The sequence below is a fragment of the Hemitrygon akajei genome, chromosome 12, assembly GCF_048418815.1.
Source record: "Hemitrygon akajei chromosome 12, sHemAka1.3, whole genome shotgun sequence".
Classification (NCBI taxonomy): Eukaryota; Metazoa; Chordata; class Chondrichthyes; order Myliobatiformes; family Dasyatidae; genus Hemitrygon; species Hemitrygon akajei.
In genome coordinates this window covers 20423089-20442540 of record NC_133135.1, presented here as the reverse complement: position 1 = coordinate 20442540, position 19452 = coordinate 20423089, and the positions used below count along the sequence as shown (strand labels likewise).

At 38.9% G+C, this 19452-nt stretch overlaps 2 protein-coding genes across 5 annotated transcripts in view; both read right to left on the bottom strand.

Moving 5' to 3' along the window:
- Positions 1-920: 920 nt before the first annotated feature.
- Positions 921-12724, bottom strand: LOC140737435 (protein SPO16 homolog). Its single transcript, XM_073063921.1, has 5 exons — positions 12710-12724; positions 8954-9047; positions 3711-3882; positions 1368-1446; positions 921-1040 (listed from the first exon to the last, which is right to left on the bottom strand). Exons 1-5 carry the CDS (start codon positions 12722-12724, stop codon positions 921-923), a joined length of 480 nt encoding a protein of 159 aa, XP_072920022.1.
- btbd8 (BTB domain containing 8) overlaps positions 12235-19452 on the bottom strand; it is a 94932-nt gene continuing 87714 nt past the window's right edge. For 2 of the 4 annotated variants that reach the window (XM_073062668.1, XM_073062670.1), the window contains 2 exons: positions 15733-17997; positions 12235-14133 (listed from right to left, as the gene is read on the bottom strand). In XM_073062668.1, coding sequence (XP_072918769.1) covers positions 13664-14133; positions 15733-17997 — 2735 coding nt within the window. In that variant the 3' untranslated portion in view covers positions 12235-13663. The remainder of the gene's footprint in view (positions 14134-15732; positions 17998-19452) is intronic. The other 2 variants (XM_073062669.1, XM_073062671.1) reach the window with 2 other exon arrangements.

The following is a 19452-nucleotide window of genomic DNA, read 5'->3' as shown; positions in this document are numbered from 1 at the left end:
AATGTGATTTCCCATTGATTAATCCATGTTAATTTTGTTTTATTTACTCCATGACTAGTTTAGCACTTGGGCTAATTTCTAAATACTTGTATCTATGTTTTCCCCTAATTATCCAATATAGTACCTCCTTTCTCAACCTCAGTTCACATTTTCTTTATTCAATCTATAGCAGCTTTTTTTACAGTTTGTTTTTCATGAGACTACTCCTTACTTATCAATGCTTTATGAGCTGCTTTCTGAAATTTTCCCCAATCTTCAGGGTTACCACTACTCTTCCCTTTTGCTCTAATACTTTCATTAATCTCTTGATAGCTGCAATTTAAAGGCTCTCTGTGATTAATTTAGCTTAATAATATTTGCCATTCATTTTAATTTCAGAATGTCCCTTGTCCCTTGATGATGGAAGCAGCCTACACTTTTCATCTTTCCAAACCTATCTCGTCCAACAAGGAACAAAAATATCAGTTTGTTTCTGAAACTTATTACAAAGCACAGATGGAAAGAAACTGGGCATTCTTTCCAACTTAGTACAGATCACTGTTTCTACTTCATATGAGGCTAAGAAAATGTATTTTGTTATTGTCCAGCATATTGCTTTCACAGTATTATCAATTATTATTTATTACTTTGGATTCATCTAGTTCAAACCAAAATCCACATATTTTACATTAGATAGATGTAATAAATGGCATACACTATATCCTAAATTCTGAAAATGAGAAAATAATCTAACTTCCAACTGATAGGGAAATATTAAGAATGAACATAAGAATCTATATCAAAGACTGCAATGTTTATTTGCAATTATTGTAACTAATTATGTTGGTCATAAACATACTTATGAAATGAGTGCAACATATTTCACTGGAGGAAACTGTAACTATTTTACAAAGCCTAAAGCATTGTACTTTAATAATACTTTATACCACATTTAACTGCCACTGACGAAGCATCTCCCAGACAGGGCTACGTTCTATAATCTGAGCTCGGGTCATGGCAATGCGATCACGAACACTGTCTGCATGTGGTTTACTTGTAACCTTCATAAGGAATAAATATTTGAATCATTGACCATGTTTGAAACATTGTACAATCAATACACAAAAACAAACATAATAATCAGCCTATAGCATGAGTCCTCCCTATAAAAAGCGAGGACTGCCAAATATGCTCTCATTAATAAATTCATTGAAGTATTTATACAAATTAAACTTTCATTCTTAACATTACCAAATGGTGAACCTGATAACTACAGTCATCCTTAACAAAATTTCCTTAGAGAACCTGCCTCATATTGGATCACGTACTGGACAGTGATATACAAGACTCAAAGTTCAATTAAATGTTAATATTAGAAGTACATCTACCTTGGCTATTGTGAGCATGCTCCTGACCATGTCACCAGCATTGTGTGAAGGTATGATTTTCAGATTATTACCTAGAAATCTGCAAAATAAAAATGTATGAAATGTTATATATTTGTGTTAGCCAAGAAAACAAAAGGAGATAAAACCAGAAGGCTTAGCAGAGAATTACACTTTTAGCCCATTGAGTCTGCTACGGGATTGCATCATTGTTGATTTATTATCCCTCTCAACCCCATTCTGCCTTGTCCATGTAACCCTTGACACCCTTACTAATCAAGAACCTATCAATGTCCACTTTAAATATACCTATTGATTTGAGATGTCTATGGCAATGAGTTACACCGATTCATCATCCCCTATGTAAAGAAATTCCTCCGCATTTCTGTGTTCTAAAGGGACATCCTTGCATTCTGAGGCTGTGCCTTCTGGTCCTAGATTCTCCCCCTACTGGAAATATCCTCTCCATGTCCAATCTATCTAGGCCCTCTAATATTCGGTGTCAGAGACCACCCGCACCCCCCCCCCCCACACTCATTCTTCCTGGGATCATTCTCATAAACCTCCTCTGGACTATACCCAAAGCTGGTTAACTTGCAGAGATAGATCTTTTTGTAATACTATCTTGAGGCTAAATTATTTTAGGCCTGAGTAGTAGATCAGTTTCAGCTTACTTGGTTAGTGGTACTGGTTTGCCCATTTTGTGTTACTTAATTTAGTTATTTGATATACAAATGTATACATACTATAATTGCTTTTTTATATTAATCATGTATTGCATTGTACTGCTGCTGCGAAGTTAACAATTTCACAACGTTAAGCCAGTGATAGTAAACTTGATTTTGATTCTAATTCTGAACCTGATCTACACTGACACTTAAGTCTCCTAACCTGGAGTTGGTGCATGTCAGAATCAGATTTATTATAATTGACATTTTTTGTGAAATGTTTTCCAGCAGCAGTACAGTGCAATATGAAAATACTTAAAGTTACAATAAGACGTACAAAAAATAAATAATTAGCGTCAAAAAGAAGCAAAATAGTGAGGTGGTACGTTCAGATTCATGGACCGTTCTGATGGTGGAGGGGAAGAAGCTGGTCATAAAAACATTGAGTGTGCCTTCAGGCTGCTGTAACTCTTCCCTAATGGTAGCAATGAGAAGAAGGCGTGTTCTGGGTGGTGGCAGAAGCTGCATCCCCTTTTGAAAATGTTCTTGATGGTGGGATGATAGTGCCCGTGATGGAGCTGGCTAAGCTTACAACCCACTGCAGCTTTTTTCAACCCTGTTAACATCTCTTAGTTGAGGTGGCAAAGAGAGCTTTGCCAACTTGCCAAGGAATAATATGAGTTCCAATACTATTAGAACATAAACAGCATTAAACTTTGGTCCCACAATACCACCAAAAACTTACATTTGTTTACTGTACTTTTTAGCTGGTGAATAATTATCTTGTTTGTGGGACAACTGAATAACTTCAAAAGTAATCACTAACACCATTCTAAGCACCCTCCCCCACTCCCCCTCCCCCACTCCCCCTCCACACTTCGCTGACCCAACAAATCACCACTGTGATTCTTCCAGCTAACATTGCTGAGCACTTGGACTACAGGCAAATTTTCATCCATCCGATGGCATGGGGTATTATGGTCTGCCTCTGTTCCAATTACATGCCAAATCTGAAACATAAGATATGCTAAGTTTACAAAATTTGAGACCAAGTACTTGGAAAGACCACCACTCAAAAGTTTTACATTGCAAACATTGTCTGGCCCTCTTGCTGAAAGTAATATACTGTATTTATATTTTTCTTCTATTGTGTAATATCTAAGGAATGTCAAATAACACTGACTTAGACCTAGCAAATCAGTAGTTTCTGCTTTTGGTGATCTAAAACTCGCTTAATTTTTGCAATTTATTGCTCTACTCTTGTTCTCCATGGCTAATTTGAAAAATCCAATAGATTATTATAATCTACAAGATGTTTGCATTTAAAGATGAAAATATTAATTGCTATTAATACCAGTAACTGCACAGGACAAGCAAGTTTTCTTTTTGCTGGCACATTAAACTCAACCTGAAGAGAATTTCCATAAGACTGTAAGACATAGGAGCAGAATTAGGCCATTCAGCCCATCGAGTCTGCACTGCCATTTCATCATGGCTGATTCAATATTCCTCTCAACCTTATTTTCCTGCCTTCTCCCCATTAACTTTGACCCCCCCTTACTAATCAAACACCTATCAAGCTCTTCTTTAAATATGCTCAATGGCTTAGCTGCCTTTCAATAACCTTTAGACATGTAAATACTAAAATTATTAAATAATTCACTTTCATATTAAATACCTTAGCTGAATTTTAAATAGTACATCCCATTCTTTCTGACCATACAGGCCCGCAGACAAAAGCAGGAAACTGTTTCGATGAATGTGGACAAACTGTTCAATGCGCTCCATTAACTTTGTTTCTGTAGAATTATCGCAGAAATCTTGAGTCTCTACTATAATAAATGCAATACCTGTGAAAATTAGAAGTGCTGAAAATCACAAAACTTCAGTGCTTGAAATGGGGGAAAAAGATTAATCATGGATTTTTTTTAGCAACCAATAAAACATTATGAAGAATAATTCAGTTTGCCTATTTTTATTCATGCACAAACAAGATCACCTGTGTAATGTGGATCTAGTATGTTAATGATAATTGGAGAATGAGGACAGGAATGAAGGCTTTAATAAAAGGCAGACTGAGGTGAAAGGATAATCATGTTTTTATGCCAAAGACATGATTATCATCATATGTACAAGTAAATGCACACTCAGTGGCCACTTTATTACATCCACTGCTTGTTAATGCAAATATCTAATCAACCGATCATGTGGCAGCAACTCAATGCATAATAGCATACAGATATGGTCAAGGGGTTCAGTTATTCTGACAAAACATCAGTATGGGGAAGGAATGTGTTCTAAGTGACTTTGGTTGTTGGTACCAGACAGGGTGGTTTAAATATCTTAGAAACTGCTGATCTCCTGGTGGGATGTTCACCGCCCAACAGTCTATAGAGTTTACAGAGAATAGTGCAAAAAAAAAACCCAAAACACATGTAGTGTGCGGCAGTTCTCAGTTCTGTGAGTGAAAAAACCTTGTTACTGAGAGAGATCAGAGGAGAATGGCCAAACTGGTTGAAGCTAACAGGAAGGTGACAGTATCACAAATAACCAGGCATTACAACAGTGGTGTGCAGAAGAGCATCTCTGAACGCACAACATGTCAAACTTTGAAGTAGGTGGGCTAAAGCAGCAGAAGACAATGAACCACAGATACTGTACCTAATGAAGTGGCCACTGAGTGTTCTTACAGGTGCAATATTTAAAGAAAAATTTTGCAACAGCATCACAGGCACATAGCATTATATAAGTACAATCCACAAGAAAACAATTCAACAATTAAATATACACAATTTTACAAGAAAACACAATTAGGACAAATAAATGTCCATTTTAGTGCAAAGTGGTTAAAGTGCTGGAAAAGCTATGGAGTCAAAATCTAAAGTCAAAGTCAAACAAGGTGTATTTGTTGGCAGCATTTGCAGAACCTGATGGTGAGGACATGGAAATTAATTTAGGGGTTGATATGAGCCCTGTTCTTAATTGGGGAAAGTTACAGCTCATCATTTCTGCTCTTTAGACTCTGCTGTTTCTTGGAATAAAATATATTGAGGCTGGATTTAGGTTAATAATAGCAATGAGTGCCAGAACACGATGCCAGAAAAAGGATCCATAACCCCAGCTGTATGCCATTTTATTCCTTTCCGGCTGGCAGCCAAAAGCAGAATAATTAAAAAATAAAGCTTCAATGATTATGCAATTATGTTGTTGTTTGGCTACATTAATTCCCACTGATGCCAAAAGATTACACTCAATTACTAAGCTGATCATTGACTTTGGTTGAAATGGTAACCAGTAACTAACGGCTAAATTGCATTTTTTGCAAATTATGAATAATATTCCACACTTCTGACAAATTCTGTGAAATTTGTGGGTCATGGAAATTGGCAGAGCTACTCCAAGGTAATGTTTTGCTTCTCAAAATAGAGATCTTTAAAAACCATTAGTTACATTAGTTGAAGAAATAAGAGGCTGTTTTTTTAAAAAATCATGATTTTAGAGCAGTAAACCACATTTCCTAGAAAACTCTCATCTTCCAGTACACTGGTGATTTTAATCAACCACAATGCAATTATTTGGATTTGACTGAAATTCAGCAGAGAGATGCTGTCAGATTTTTGCCACCTGTTTCAAGATAAACTCTAGAGGCATATCATGCTGATGACTGTGAAGGTCACTGCAGCCCTGAAATCTTTTACCTTGGACTCTTTCCAAGTTGGCAGATGGACTATTAACAACACCTTCAGACAGCACTGCACAGAGGGTGAAGCATGTATTGTTTCCAAAAGGAAATAAAATGCTGCTTTCATTTGTTCCAAGGGACAACAGAGGAGCACAGAATCCTAAACAGAATCAAAATCACTACAGCACTGCTGGAAGGCATTTAGCCTATCAAGTCTGTGCTGGTTCTTTGAAAAGGTATTCACACCTTGGTCTTTTCCCATTGCTCTGTAAATTGTTTACCTTTTTTTTCTTGTTTCTTTCTGAGCATTGGATCATCTTTCAGGCAGTGAATTCCAGATCTACTCATTGAATTAACTAGATTTTTTTCATGTTGTAGATCTTTAGCAAATTGCTTTAACCTATTTCCAATATTTCAGTCTTGGGTAACCTATTGCCCTGCCCCAAGTGTCATCTTCTCCCTCCTGATCTACCCAGATCTGTTTACTCACACCCACAAGGAATTTCTTTTCCCTTATCCATTTGCCCATCAGCACACTCCTCCCACTGGGTCACCTCACCACTGTTGCCACCAGCCCATCCTACCTATTTGGTTCCAGGATCTCCCTTCTTTTTTTTACCAGATTCCATTGTCTTCACCAATAACTTCCATTGTAATTTCTATTCATTCCTCCTCTTCTGGATTAACATTCCTTACCAGCTTGTGCTCCACATCTTCTCCTTGCCTCTTTCAGCTGGTTATCTCCCTTCTACTCCTTCAGTCCAAATGATATCGCCTAGACCCGATACATCAACTGTCCATTTTCTTCTACAGGTCCTGCTTCACCCAAGATCCTCCGTAGTTTTTTGTTCTTTGCACACTTCCAGGCCCACATCATTTAGTCCATGTCCTTGTTCTTCCTACGAAAATATTCCACCATACCAATCTGGATTGAATTCGCTCGGTTACAAGTTCATTTCACCAAACTACATCTTCCCTGTGTTTTCCTAAGACAACTGTTACACTCCCACCCGCACCCCCCCCCCCCCCTTCACTGTTAACCATACTTGTGTTATCTACTGTTCTGGAAACTTCCTCCTGCACAACTACATCTACGTCATTAATATGGCTCAGAAATAGTGGTTTCAGCGCTGACCCCCAGAGAACACTGGTCTTTTTTGCAGACTGGAGAAAGGTAGAATATAGTTTACCACTATTCTATTTTCAGTACAAAAGCCATTTCCCACCAGGTTTGGTTTTGGATATCAGACAAATGCAAATATTTTCCATCTATTGTATCAAATCATTTCACTACTGCAAAATATCAGACCATTCCCCTTCGTCTCTTTTCCAGAGAAAAGTCCAAAGCTTACTCAGCCTTTCCTGATAAATATTCCATCACATGTTCCACTTTCATTCTAATTATTTTTTTTAAATTTTGACAGTCCCTCTAAATTCAATTGATAATGTTCAAAATAAATTCTCAAAGTACATTTGTCTCCACATGCAACCTTCCCAAGATTTATCTTCTTGCAGGCATACACAGTAAGACAAAGTAATACACTAGAAGCAATGAAAATTTTCACAGAAAGACTGACAGTCAACTGAAGGGCAAAAGACACACTGTGAAAATACAAACAAATAATGCTCAGAACATGAGTTGTACAGTCTTTGAAAATGAGTCCACAGGGTGTGGAATCAGTCAGATTTGAGGTGAGTGAAATTATCCACATTGGCTCAGAAGCTTGATGATTGAAGGGCAATAACTGTTCCTGAACCCTTTGGTGTGGGACCTAAGTTTCCTGTACCTACCGAAGACCAAGATTATCCAGGTATTCCTACAGCATGGTCGGAAGAAAGTTCGTATGTTTAAGATAACTTTTGTTTTTCAACTCTAACATTGCTTCTTGCAGAAATGAATCTTCTTGCATACTCTTTTTACGGCCTTTTTAGTTACATCGATCTCTACTTTTACTGACATGCAACTGTACCTCTGGACATCTTTGCTCTGCAGTCTTATTCAGAATCTATTTTTAAAAAGTTTTATTGAGATACAGCACAGAACAGGCCCTTCGAGTCATGCTGCCCAGCAATCCCTCCATTTAAACCCACCTAATCATGGGACAATTTATAGTGACAAATTAACCTGCCAACCAGTACATCTTTGGATTGTGGTAGGAAACCCACGCAGTCACAGGAGAACGTACAAACTCCTTACAGGCAGCGATGGGAATTGAACCCGTGTCTCTGGTACTGTAAGCGGTACTAACCACTACACCACCATGGGCAGCACAGTAGCATAGTGGTTAGCACAACGCTTTGCAGTACAGGTGACCCAAGTTCAATTCCCACTATCCCTGTGACCACGTGGGTTTCCTCTGATTGTTCTGGTTTTCTCCCACAGCCCAAGTACATACCAGTTGGTAGGTTGATTGTCATTGCAAGTTGTCCTGTAATTAGACTAGGGTTAATTGCTGGGTAGCGTGGCCAGAAGGGGTTTTCTACACTGCATTTCAATAAATAAATTATTCTTCCTAACAAAATCCTTATATTGGAATGAATTTTCTCAGTTGTTTTATTCAAGGTAAGTGGATATTGCTAGCACACCAGTGCTGTTCGTCTGTACACAGTCTTGGTAGTTTATTTGTCTATTTCAGAAGCAGTTAAAAATCAGCCACATTAGTGAGATTGAAGTCAGATCAGCGGCAATTTACCTTCCCTGACGGATGTTGGTAAATCAGATTTTTTAAAGGCAATTTTGCATATTATGGCCATCATTACAAATACTTAAATTACATAAGCTTCTAAATTCTAGATTTACTTGATTACCTGAACTTAGCAACAGCAACAATAATAGCATTCAAAGTCATGTGTCCTTTGAATGTCCAGACTGTTGGACAGGAATTCAGTCATCATACTCCCAATTTAGCAAGTGTAATAGCATTTTCATGCTTGCTTGAAACTAATCTTTTATAGATCTTTTTTTGCATGAAGACAACTTTGAATATCAGATATCGCCAATGAGTAAGTTCTGATTAGAGCATTCAATATTGTATTAATATAATATTTAGACTTACTGAAACAGTTTGCAGGATAATTTTTGAGTGAGCTGTTGCAAAATGTTCCACATTATAGAAAAGCAGATAAATGTGACAAAATCGGAGTAACAGGGAAAGCTATCCTTCATGTAACAAATTGTATGTGATTAATGTACTTTCTATAGTAGATGCAAAACAGAACTATTATTTAATTAATTATACCAGAAAGTGGGAAAATGATTGATCCAGTCACCACAGAGTCAGAGAATCTAATTCGTAGGTGCTGACTTGACAAGGTCAAAATAGCTTCATGACGCTGGAAAAATGTGGAAAACATAATACATTTAAGTAAAAACAAGAACAATCCATCTGTTCACTGAATTAATTGATAAATATTAAAGAAATGGTGTTGCTGGCTATAATGAGCACAATATAATTTCATGCATTTATCATTAATTAAAACTATAACATGAAGTCCAACTAAAATGCTGGAGACACAAGACTGCAGGTGCTGAAAAGTGGAGCAAAACAGGCTGCTGGAGGCATCCTGATGCTAGATTTTGACCTGAATTATCAACCCTGCCTTTGTCTCCACAGACGATGACTGACCTGCTGAGTTCTTCAAGCAGTTTATTTTATGCTCCAGCTAAAATACTGTGAACACCTATCGCTTACTTCCATTTTTTTTGCTGCAAGATATATTTGAAAATTGTGTAGCACTGAAAGCAACAAGATGGGCCTGCTTCTTGAAAAAGGTTCAATTTCAGTTCACACCCACAATTACCATGCAGCTTGGTGGTTTTACTTTCATGTATCAATCTTTTTGCAAATCAATCTAAACCAGAAACCTGGCTGTAATTTCACTCACAAGATAATGTCAGGCAGTGAAGAATCTGTATTGTGATAATTCATCATAATCGAGACCCCTATACTTACCCCATGCCAATGCAACAACACAGGCCATTGGATTTGTTATCCCTGCATCCAGGTAAGTACATCATTGCAGGTTTAGACAACGGCATGGTTGAAAATAACTAATAAATCTGGCTGTAAATAGTCAAATACCATGTGCAAGTAGAGCAGTGCCAGAGACAGGGGTGGAGGGCACGACGCGAGCCTATAGAGATGGTGTTAGAGGTTTTGCTGGCTGCTCGTTGTGCAGAACCTACTCTCCCCTTGGAATCCAATCACAAACAAGATAAAGTCTGTAGATGCTGGAAAACCAAGCTGCACACACAAAATGCTGGAGGAACTCAGCAGGCCAGACAGCATCTGTGGGGGAAAGAAAAAGTTCAGACCACGGTTTGGACCGAAGCCCTTCAGCAGGACCTGGGCATTATGGGGCTGTAAAGAAAAGAGCCATCAGGACCGTCACAGAAACTGCTGAGTGAGCCTCTAGACGGCTATGGATCAAGAGATGTGAGCCGTGAACTAGTGCTGCTGGGACCACAAGCCAGGACCTGATCAACCCTGACTGGATCATCTGGGCGAGGCTGTCTGATGGTGAAAGACCTGAAACCCCCAATGACCCCAGGTTATATCACTGGTGATGTGTCCCCGCGCATCCTACGATTGATCTAGGTATCATAACCACATTTAAATTTAGGAAAAGAGCGGCAAGAAATGAACTGTGTGCCCACTATAATAGCCCTTCAGCGCGGAAGCAGGTCATTCGGCCCAACTAGTCCATACTGTCCAAGAAGCCCAAGTTAGTTTCATTTCATTGAGTTAGTTACTGGACAGCAGAAGCCCCCAACAGCTGTGTAAGGAAGGCCGCTGCCCATGTGGAGAGGCACATCCCACAGTCGGACTGCAGCCCTCAGCCCAGCCGGATAGCCGCTGACAGACACCCCCCGGGCTGCTGACTGAGGGTTGCCGCCTCGGTCCGGTCCGGTCCGGTCCGGCCCTCCGCCCGCCTCACTCCACCTGGAGGGCGATGCTGACGATCGCAACCCCGCCCGTTGCCATGATCCTGACGTCACGAATTACACACATGACCCCTGCCTCGGTAACCCACGTGACTGGGGAGTGGGTACATCGTGTGAAAACTCGACTTGCTGGGATCTGGGAATATTCGCTCCAGCGTCCAGAGTTTAATAGGTCCCAATTACCGCGTGAGATTGTTTCCAAAATACACTAGTTGCAAAGGAGAACGTTAGCAAACTTGCAGAGACTGCACTTTCTGCTCTCCAGCTTAGACCTATTAAAAGCAAAACATGCAAGAAACTCAAGACTGCGGAGACTAAGGAGGCATACAACATATAACAAACCAAAATTAAATCCTTGCAGTGGAGGGAGTGTGAATAACAGCAACTTGAAGATGGACTATTAAAAAAAAGCCAGATATTTCATCTCCGCAAAGCATCTAGCATGGCAAAGACCCAAGGGAAGAAGAAAAAAGGGAACAGAAGAGCAAAAGTAGTGAATTGTTGCTAGTAAAGACATAGGGAACGGGCTGGTAGTTCCTCTCAGCAGTCGCCATGAATTTAGTTAAGCAAATTGTACATTTCTGTCGCATAAATATTACGAAACATTAACTATCACATAAAGCTTTACCACACTCTTACCTTGGGAATTAAATAACATGTAACTTTAATATTCTAGTTTAAAAATGTAAAAATAAAAAGTAAAATTATAAAGCCAACATTTCATTAAGCAATTTTGAAACCACATGCACAATTCCCAACAATTATAAATAAAACGAGTAGCAACAAGTCGGGATAATATCAATGGAAAAGAATACGTACAAACAAGCTGGATGAACTCAGCAGGTCGGGCAGCATCCGTTGAAATGAGCAGTCAACGTTTCCTGCGGAGACCGAAATAATAGTCCTAATTGCAGAAAGAGACTGGATACTGCTTAAGGAGATAGCAATTCAGTCCATTTACGGAGTTCCTGCTTTTCAAATGCAATCTTACTCGGCATGTTGGAAGCATCTCTAGAAAGGAAAAGCGTTTGGTTGATAAGATACTGAGCTAGGTTGGCATCTTCAGGTGGACAGTCGACGACACCGTAACTTGGGTCCTGATCTCCAATTAGTTGCTTAAGCAGTATCCAGTCTCTTTCTGCAATTAGGACTATTATTTCGGTCTTGGCCCGAAACGTTGACTGCTCATTTCAACGGATGCTGGCCGACCTGCTGAGTTTATCCAGGTTGTTTGTACGTGTTGATTTGACCACAGCATCTGCAGCGTACTTTGTGCTTACTAATGGAAAAGAATAAACAGTTGATGTTTCGGGCTGAGACCCTGCTTCAGGACTGAAGGGTTTTGGTTTCTTTTCCCTAGATACTGCCTGACCTGCCGAGCTCCTCCAACGTTTGGTGTGTGTTGCTGGGATTTCCAGCATCTGCAGACTTCCTTGTGTTGTGATGAACTAAAATATATATTTCGTGTTTTTTTTGGAAAAATGTTGGACATGTCATTCTGAAAATATGAAAACCATATGAAATAGGGATTTTCGTTCTAGCATTTAGGTAAAACAAAGTTCAAGACAAGCTGAATGGTTAATAGATTTTGTTTTATTGTCTTCCTCTACTTTCACATCAGCAAACCCACCTTTTGGTGTTTGGAAGTTGTATATCTCAGCTACAACAAATTTACTTACATTGTAATACAAAGGGAAAGTATTGTTACTCCTTTTTTTTCAAAATCATGTAGGCCTTGCATAGAGGACATGGAAACCTGTATATTCATTTTAAAAAGCTGCACATACGAACAACCACCATCTTATGTAATGGAATGTAATCCTATTTAGTCATTTTCTCTTGCATTGGTCTGTTGATTCCTTTATATACAGTATATTATGACTATAGTTTGGGAATTGCTTCTGTTCTAAAGAGGCAGATTTTGAAATGTAGTTCTGATGAAAGGTCATTAACTGTTTCTCTGTGACTAACTACTGCCTGGCCAGCTGAGTGTTTCCCGGACTTCTTGTGTTTATTTCAGATCTCCAGCACTTTGCAATGAGTTCCAAACCTGTTCAGTGTGCATCCCGCACAGCCTCAGGAAGGATGATTTTAAACTGAAATCTAAACTTAAGTTGCAGTGAGGCTCCAGCTCCAAGGCCAATTTCCTTAACATCAATTCTGCTTCTTCAGACAAGTTCTCCATTCATATTGGGGCAGTGATCTAAAGGATAATCATGGGCAGTTCAATTTCAACATTCAAAATAGGTACAATATTAAAGAAAATCTTATTTCATAAGTCTGAATTATTTAGAGATTCCTCTGTGAAATTAATTGTTCTAGGAGATGCTTCATGTGTTTTAATATACAATATACCAATTCATGCCACTATTTCAATTATCAGCATATACAGGGTATATGCTCACATAAGATTACAGTTCACATTTAGAGATTTTGCAGTTTATTTTAGCAAGAAAGAGTTAAAGAAATTAAATCAGATCTCGGGTCCCTGGACATCAATATTTCAAAGAAAAACACTTCAAGGTTAAAAAAATAACAGTGCAAATACCAACGGTACTTTGGATTCTAGACTAGACCTTGTAGAGTACAGATCTGTTAAGGAATGTAACCCTACTCACAACCTAATCTGAGTTTTTTTTTTAAAAAAACAAACTTCTAATAAGCTGATTAATGCTGTCAAAAACTAAAATGAATTTAGTTTAATAACATTTTACATAATGAAAATGTGAATGTTTACCCTCCAGTTTTAGACATAGAAACCAATAATTTATAAGATTTTTCTAGTCAAGATATTTATAACTTATGATTATCCTATGACACAATGATATTTACAAGACAATTCCCTTAATGGTAAATTTTATACTTAATTTTACCTTGCAAGTTTTATTGCTGCATCCAGCATGACCCAGGTGATATTACCTGGTTAAGATTTAAAGAGAAGAGGACCTAGCAAAAGAAGAATCCAGTTCATACTTACACCTCTGTTCACATTTCAGAGGGCATGCTAGTGGTGAGTTTCCAGTTCTACAATTGTCCATTCTCCCTGTGGGGAAGCTGATTCTTCAGGGGAGAAACTAGCCATTGTAATGCTAGCTGCCGAGTCCTCCAAAGGAGATAGCAATTCAGTCCATTTACAGAGCGCCTCCTTTTCAAATGCAATCTTACTCGGCATTTTGGAAGCATCTCTGGAAAGAAAAAGCGTTTGGTTGATAAGATACTGAGCTAGGTTGGCATCTTCAGGCAGACAGTCGACGACACCATAACTTGGGTCCTGATCTCCAATTAGTTGCTTAAGCAGTATCCAGTCTCTTTCTGCAAAGTATTCATTTTCTTTCTGTGGCAAGCGGTTCACTTCCAGCTCTGAGCTCCGTTGCATATCTTCTATTATTTCCACCTCGTATATGGGAGAAAGGGTTTTTGAAGGGCGACGATCATGTGCGTAGTTTTGTGATCGGTCAGGATCAGCTAAGTCTCCTGAAACAATTGATAATACTATACATTGTAAAAATTCTGATGTAACCAGATACTTAGATTGGGGCTGTTGCAGTCTACCTTGGGTATCTCTTTACAGGAATGATTACAATGATGATAATAAATGAATTGTAATATGGGTGATGAAAAGGCAGAAATTAATATATGACAATTAAATTAATACATGCACTTATAGGAAATGAGAATGATTAAAGTATTCATGTAATTTAATTAATCCTGAAACATATCACCACTGAAATTATTCTGTCAAATATTTTACAAGTGTTCAGTGTCACCTTTTCAAATTAGTTTTCATTTTAAGGAGGCATTTTCTTGTTCAAAATTGATCTGCTAAAACACGAGGGGAAAAAAAAGTGACAAGTCATTCAGCTATGACACAGTTTTGAAGCCTTCAATTCCAGGAAAAGCTGAGGTATCAGACAATGCGATGTTTGTTAGTAGTGCTGGGGGGGGGGGGGGGCACACTTATTAATTCTTTCATCATTCAGCCAGCTAATCAAATTGTAATTTGCTGCACTGAAGTTCAATTAAGCTTCAGTTGTCATCATTTTAATTTCAGATACTGCTGAGTGCATGTTAAGGTTCTGTATATGATTTGGTTCTGAATGGTGCTCTATATACAAATTTTTAAAAAACGTGTCAGGACATCCGATGTAATTTTATTAGGTTAGTCAACCAGTTAAAAGATCAGTCATTCGTCAAGCAAAATATCCAGTAAGAACCTCAAGTATCATTACTAAGTAAATCAGAGTCATCAATTAGACAATTTAAATACATTTGGCTTAATTTAACTTATCAGGAATACAAGCATAAATATTCTGAATTACATTCTGGACAAAACAAGTACAGTATGCACAATACATTATGTTCTTGGACCGTTCCCTCAAAGCCAATGACTATTGATTTACAGAACAGTTTACATTATTACTATTAATATTTCAGTGCAAATGTAGTTTAGATTCTTTCAACGGGCAAAGTAGCATTTCTCATGTCTTGAGACAACATCACTTTAGTTCAAAATTTAAAAAAAAACACGTTTACAAATCAGTCTTTGCAATGAGTCTAAATCTAATTACTTTGGCATTCTACCCACTCAAAGGGCTATGTGTTGGTTTAACCTTGCATGCCTGCATTCATGGATTCAACGTGCAATAGATCTCCACGAAGCTCCACTTATAAAAGAATCTGGATTGAGCACATTCAGTTATATTACACATCTATTAAATACATGGCTTTGGCTAAATGATTTTCAAAGTTATATACAGAAAAATGACCATAAAATTCTAGAGTGCAGATTCTTCCCACTGTTATTAGATATATAAATAAGTACAGTCCTACATTCATGCTAACAGTTAATGGGGAGAAATGTACAATGTTCACATTTAACAATTCTAAACATCGTTACCTTGGAAACTCAAACCCTTCTATTGCATTTTGCAGTTTTAAAAAAATCCTAGAGTTCTGCAAACTTAATCAATCTGGTCTTAGTTTCAATTCCTTATGTAAGTGCAAGTTGACAGAGAAGCCCAAGTGCCATCTTCAGGCCACGTGGTATCAAAAGTTAATTATGGTATACATTACCTGTTAGCAAAGTATTACTAGGTGGCTCACTGGAGGTTGAGTGGTACCCTTGCACATGCCCTTTTCCCATGTTTGCCACATGATCAATTGTGTTAATGCCGTCTGTTACAAAGCTCTCGCCGTGTTCGGTGGAAGAGTGCTCCTTTTGGCAGAGCTGCAAATGACTGGGTCTTTCCTGAGGTCTACTGTCACTGTTACCACCACCATCACCACTACCATCCACAGTGGCTGGCTGGATGTTATCTTTTGCAGGTAACACATTGTCCTCCTGCCGCCTTTCTGCTGCGCTTATGCCCGCTGAATCCTCTCCTGTGGGCTGATTTTGTCCCTCAGCCAGCAAGTCAACAACAAGGTGGGGAGCAACAGGCGCAGTGTCCGCTTGTTTCTCTCGCTCCGCTTCTGTCAAATCAGCTTGCCAAGCTGTACCGTTACCTACGGTAGTGGCACCATCTGCAGTTGGTGACGGGCTGGGAATTTTCGACTGCCTTTTAGACTGCTTTGGAAAGTCATAGTTCAAAAAATCATCCTCAATTTCCAGTGAGTATCGGGAATAGTAGGTCTTCCCATGATGCTGGTAGCTGCCCTCGTGGGAACCTCCATCAAATACATCTGAGGGAGTAAGAGAATCCAAAGAACAGGCCGGAGTTTCGGCCTCTCCCTCATCGGAACCAAGCTCCTCACACTCATCCACAGACAGCAGGACTGATCGTTTGAAATTCGCAGCCGAGGGTAAGTTTGTAACCTCGGCCTCAGTTTCAGTAACATCTTCAAAAGCCAGGTTGTCAATTCCCTGGAAGTGGTAGACTGTCTGCTCTGCAGGGGGAGCAGCAGAAACAGTGGAAGGGAACATTTCCTCAGAATTTTCTATTTCAGACTTTTCTTCAGTAACTTCACTCAAAGACAAGAGATCTGAGGCAACATCTAATTTATCAGTGGTGGTCATCATATGGTCCTCACTGCTATTTTCAATTGCTTTAGCTCCTTGATGAGAGATTTTGAAACCATGATCACTTCCTGACTCTATTGCACCAACCTGACTATGGGGCTCCACACCTTTCATTTTAACTTCTACTTTTAACCCACTGTCGTATTCCTTAAGTTCTTCAGGCGTACTGGTGTCACTGCTACTTCTGCCGAGAAAGTCACGACAAACCACAGTACTGCATTTGGAAATGCCCCTCTCATTTGATCCGTCATCATCTTGGGAGCCTCCAGCATCGTAGTCCTCAGAGTTAGGTTTTATATCATCCGATGATGTAGTTGCACTTCCAGTGTCTGTGTCTGGGCTTTGTTTTGGGAATGAAGTGTCTGAAGCTGGATACACTTCTGTACCCAGGTTCCAAGGTTCCACTAACAGAGTTTCTACGTTCTCCTGATTTTCTCCAACACTTGGTGAATTAATTTCTTTAGGCAAGTCAACATGCTTTAAGTTAAGTTCTGGCTCTTCACTGGTCTGGTCAGCAGGTGTCGCAGTAATATAATGAGAACTTCCTCTTCGGACATGGTCTTCCTCTGAGCTCTTACCTTCTTGAAGGAATTTCTGTTTGGTTTCTGAATCACTTGGGGATTCCTTATTTGTCACTGCTGAAGGCTGATGCTGGGTAGCCCTTTGATCTGACTTCACACAAGATTGTCCATCATCTTCAGAGAGTTCATTAACAGTCGCCTTTTTTACAATTTCCTCTAAAGCACTTGCTTTTTCAGGAGGTTTGGACTGAATACTTGAACTCAAGTTTTGTTGAAGACTTTCCAAATTATGCTCCCCTTCCACCAACTTACAACTATTTGATGGTGATACATCAGAATTTGGGCTCGGTTGTAATGGATTACTTGCTCCTGCTTGATCATGTTCAGCATTAATGGATTCATGTTCAGAACATTCCACGTTTTTCACATTGTGATGCGGGGAATTTGGAGCTGCCTTATCATGGCAAGTAGAAGTGGACCTTTTCAATCCTGAACCAGTTTTGTTTGTGACAGTGAGCACCTTAGTTGAAGGTTTCCTTACATTAGGTAAAGATGCGCTTCTCTCTTTCAGTGCAGCCTTATTTGAATGAGTAGGTGTCCTGGTCCCAGTTTGTACCATTTTCTTTACGTTTGTCCTCAGCGGTGTGGAGCCAGCTGGTTTTCCAGCTTTAGAGTTAGATTTTGTAAACATTTCATTGGAGGCAGTTACTTTCTCATTGTTTGGAACTTTGTTAGCCAGCTTTAAAGCATCAGTTGTTTCTGAAGCAGGGCTCATTTTTCCTGGACCCATCTTTGGATCTAAGATTATAATAGAAAGGTTAAAATTGCAAACATATTTCATTACAGAATTTTTTTTATATACAACATTACACTACATAAGGGAACAAGTAAAGACTAAAAATACGTTCCAGAATATGGCATTTTAAACATGAAACCAATAACTTTGTGGATTTAAAATAATAATGTAATATATAAATTTTCACCCTTTGATGTGTTTTATTTATTTTTCAATTATGTTTCCAGTTTCCTCTTAAAAGCATCCATGTTAGTTATCTCAATGTTCCATGCAATAAAAAGTTCCACATTCTAACCGTTTTCTGTGTAGAGCTTCTCCAAAGTTACAATCACCATCAGAGTTGACACCACAACAACCATCACAATATATATATATATATATATATATATATATATATATATATAAAATATATATATATAACACCTTTAGCGGAGTGAAAGAAACCATGGTAATCAACCCCCGGTCTCTTGCCCTCACCACCTCACTTCATCACTGACAACATGTTATTGACCATATCAAATTTTCCACTGCACTTACTTATTCTCCCACTTCTAATTCCAATATTGCCATCGATCTTATTGATAAAATTGGTGCTTTTGTTTCCCAACTGATATAGACATCAAAGCAGCTCCCTGACATCACCTCATTCCTCCTGTTGGACCACAACCCAACAACAGAATACAAACCTTCATCTCCAACACTCATGGACCTAACTTCCTTTGAAGAGTTTCCCTCCAGTTTCCAATCTGTCTCCCCAACCACATTAGGCCCATTTCTTCTTCTGACCCAAAATCCATAAGGACAGCTCTCGCAGACCCATTATTTAAACCTGCTTTTTCTACATTGAACCTATGTCTCCATCTCTCTCCCTTTGTCCAATTGCTTGTCACATCTACAACACCTCTAGACCTTCTGCAATTTTGACAACTTCCTATTTTCTTAGCTCTAGAGCAGGGTTCCCAACTTGGGGTCCACGGACCCCTCAGTTAATGGTAATGCTCCTTAGCATAAAATAGGTTGGGAACTCTGCTCAAGGCTCATTTCATTATGAACATCCATCTCCTATGTATATCATCCCATATCAGAATTGTCTGTGGCCCCTTCGCTTCTTCCACGAACAGAGGCCTCCAACATTACTCTTCCTTAACAGGCCAAATCTTCTACAACTTGTGTAACTCCGTCAAACCAAAGGTGCAGGTATGGTATCAAAACAGATAATGTTGCAATCATGCAGTATCTGTGGAAAAGACACCCCACCCCCCCCACCTCCACACACCCAGAACACTTTGGAGGTTGCCATCCAGATCACAACTGCCATGATCAACACAGCATTCATTAAATTCCAGCATCTTCAACCCGATGCCACAGTCAGATATCAACATCCAACCCCCTAGCATTTCATTCTCTTCATGACTACCTTGCTTATTTTATAGCATACAATATACATACAAATGGTA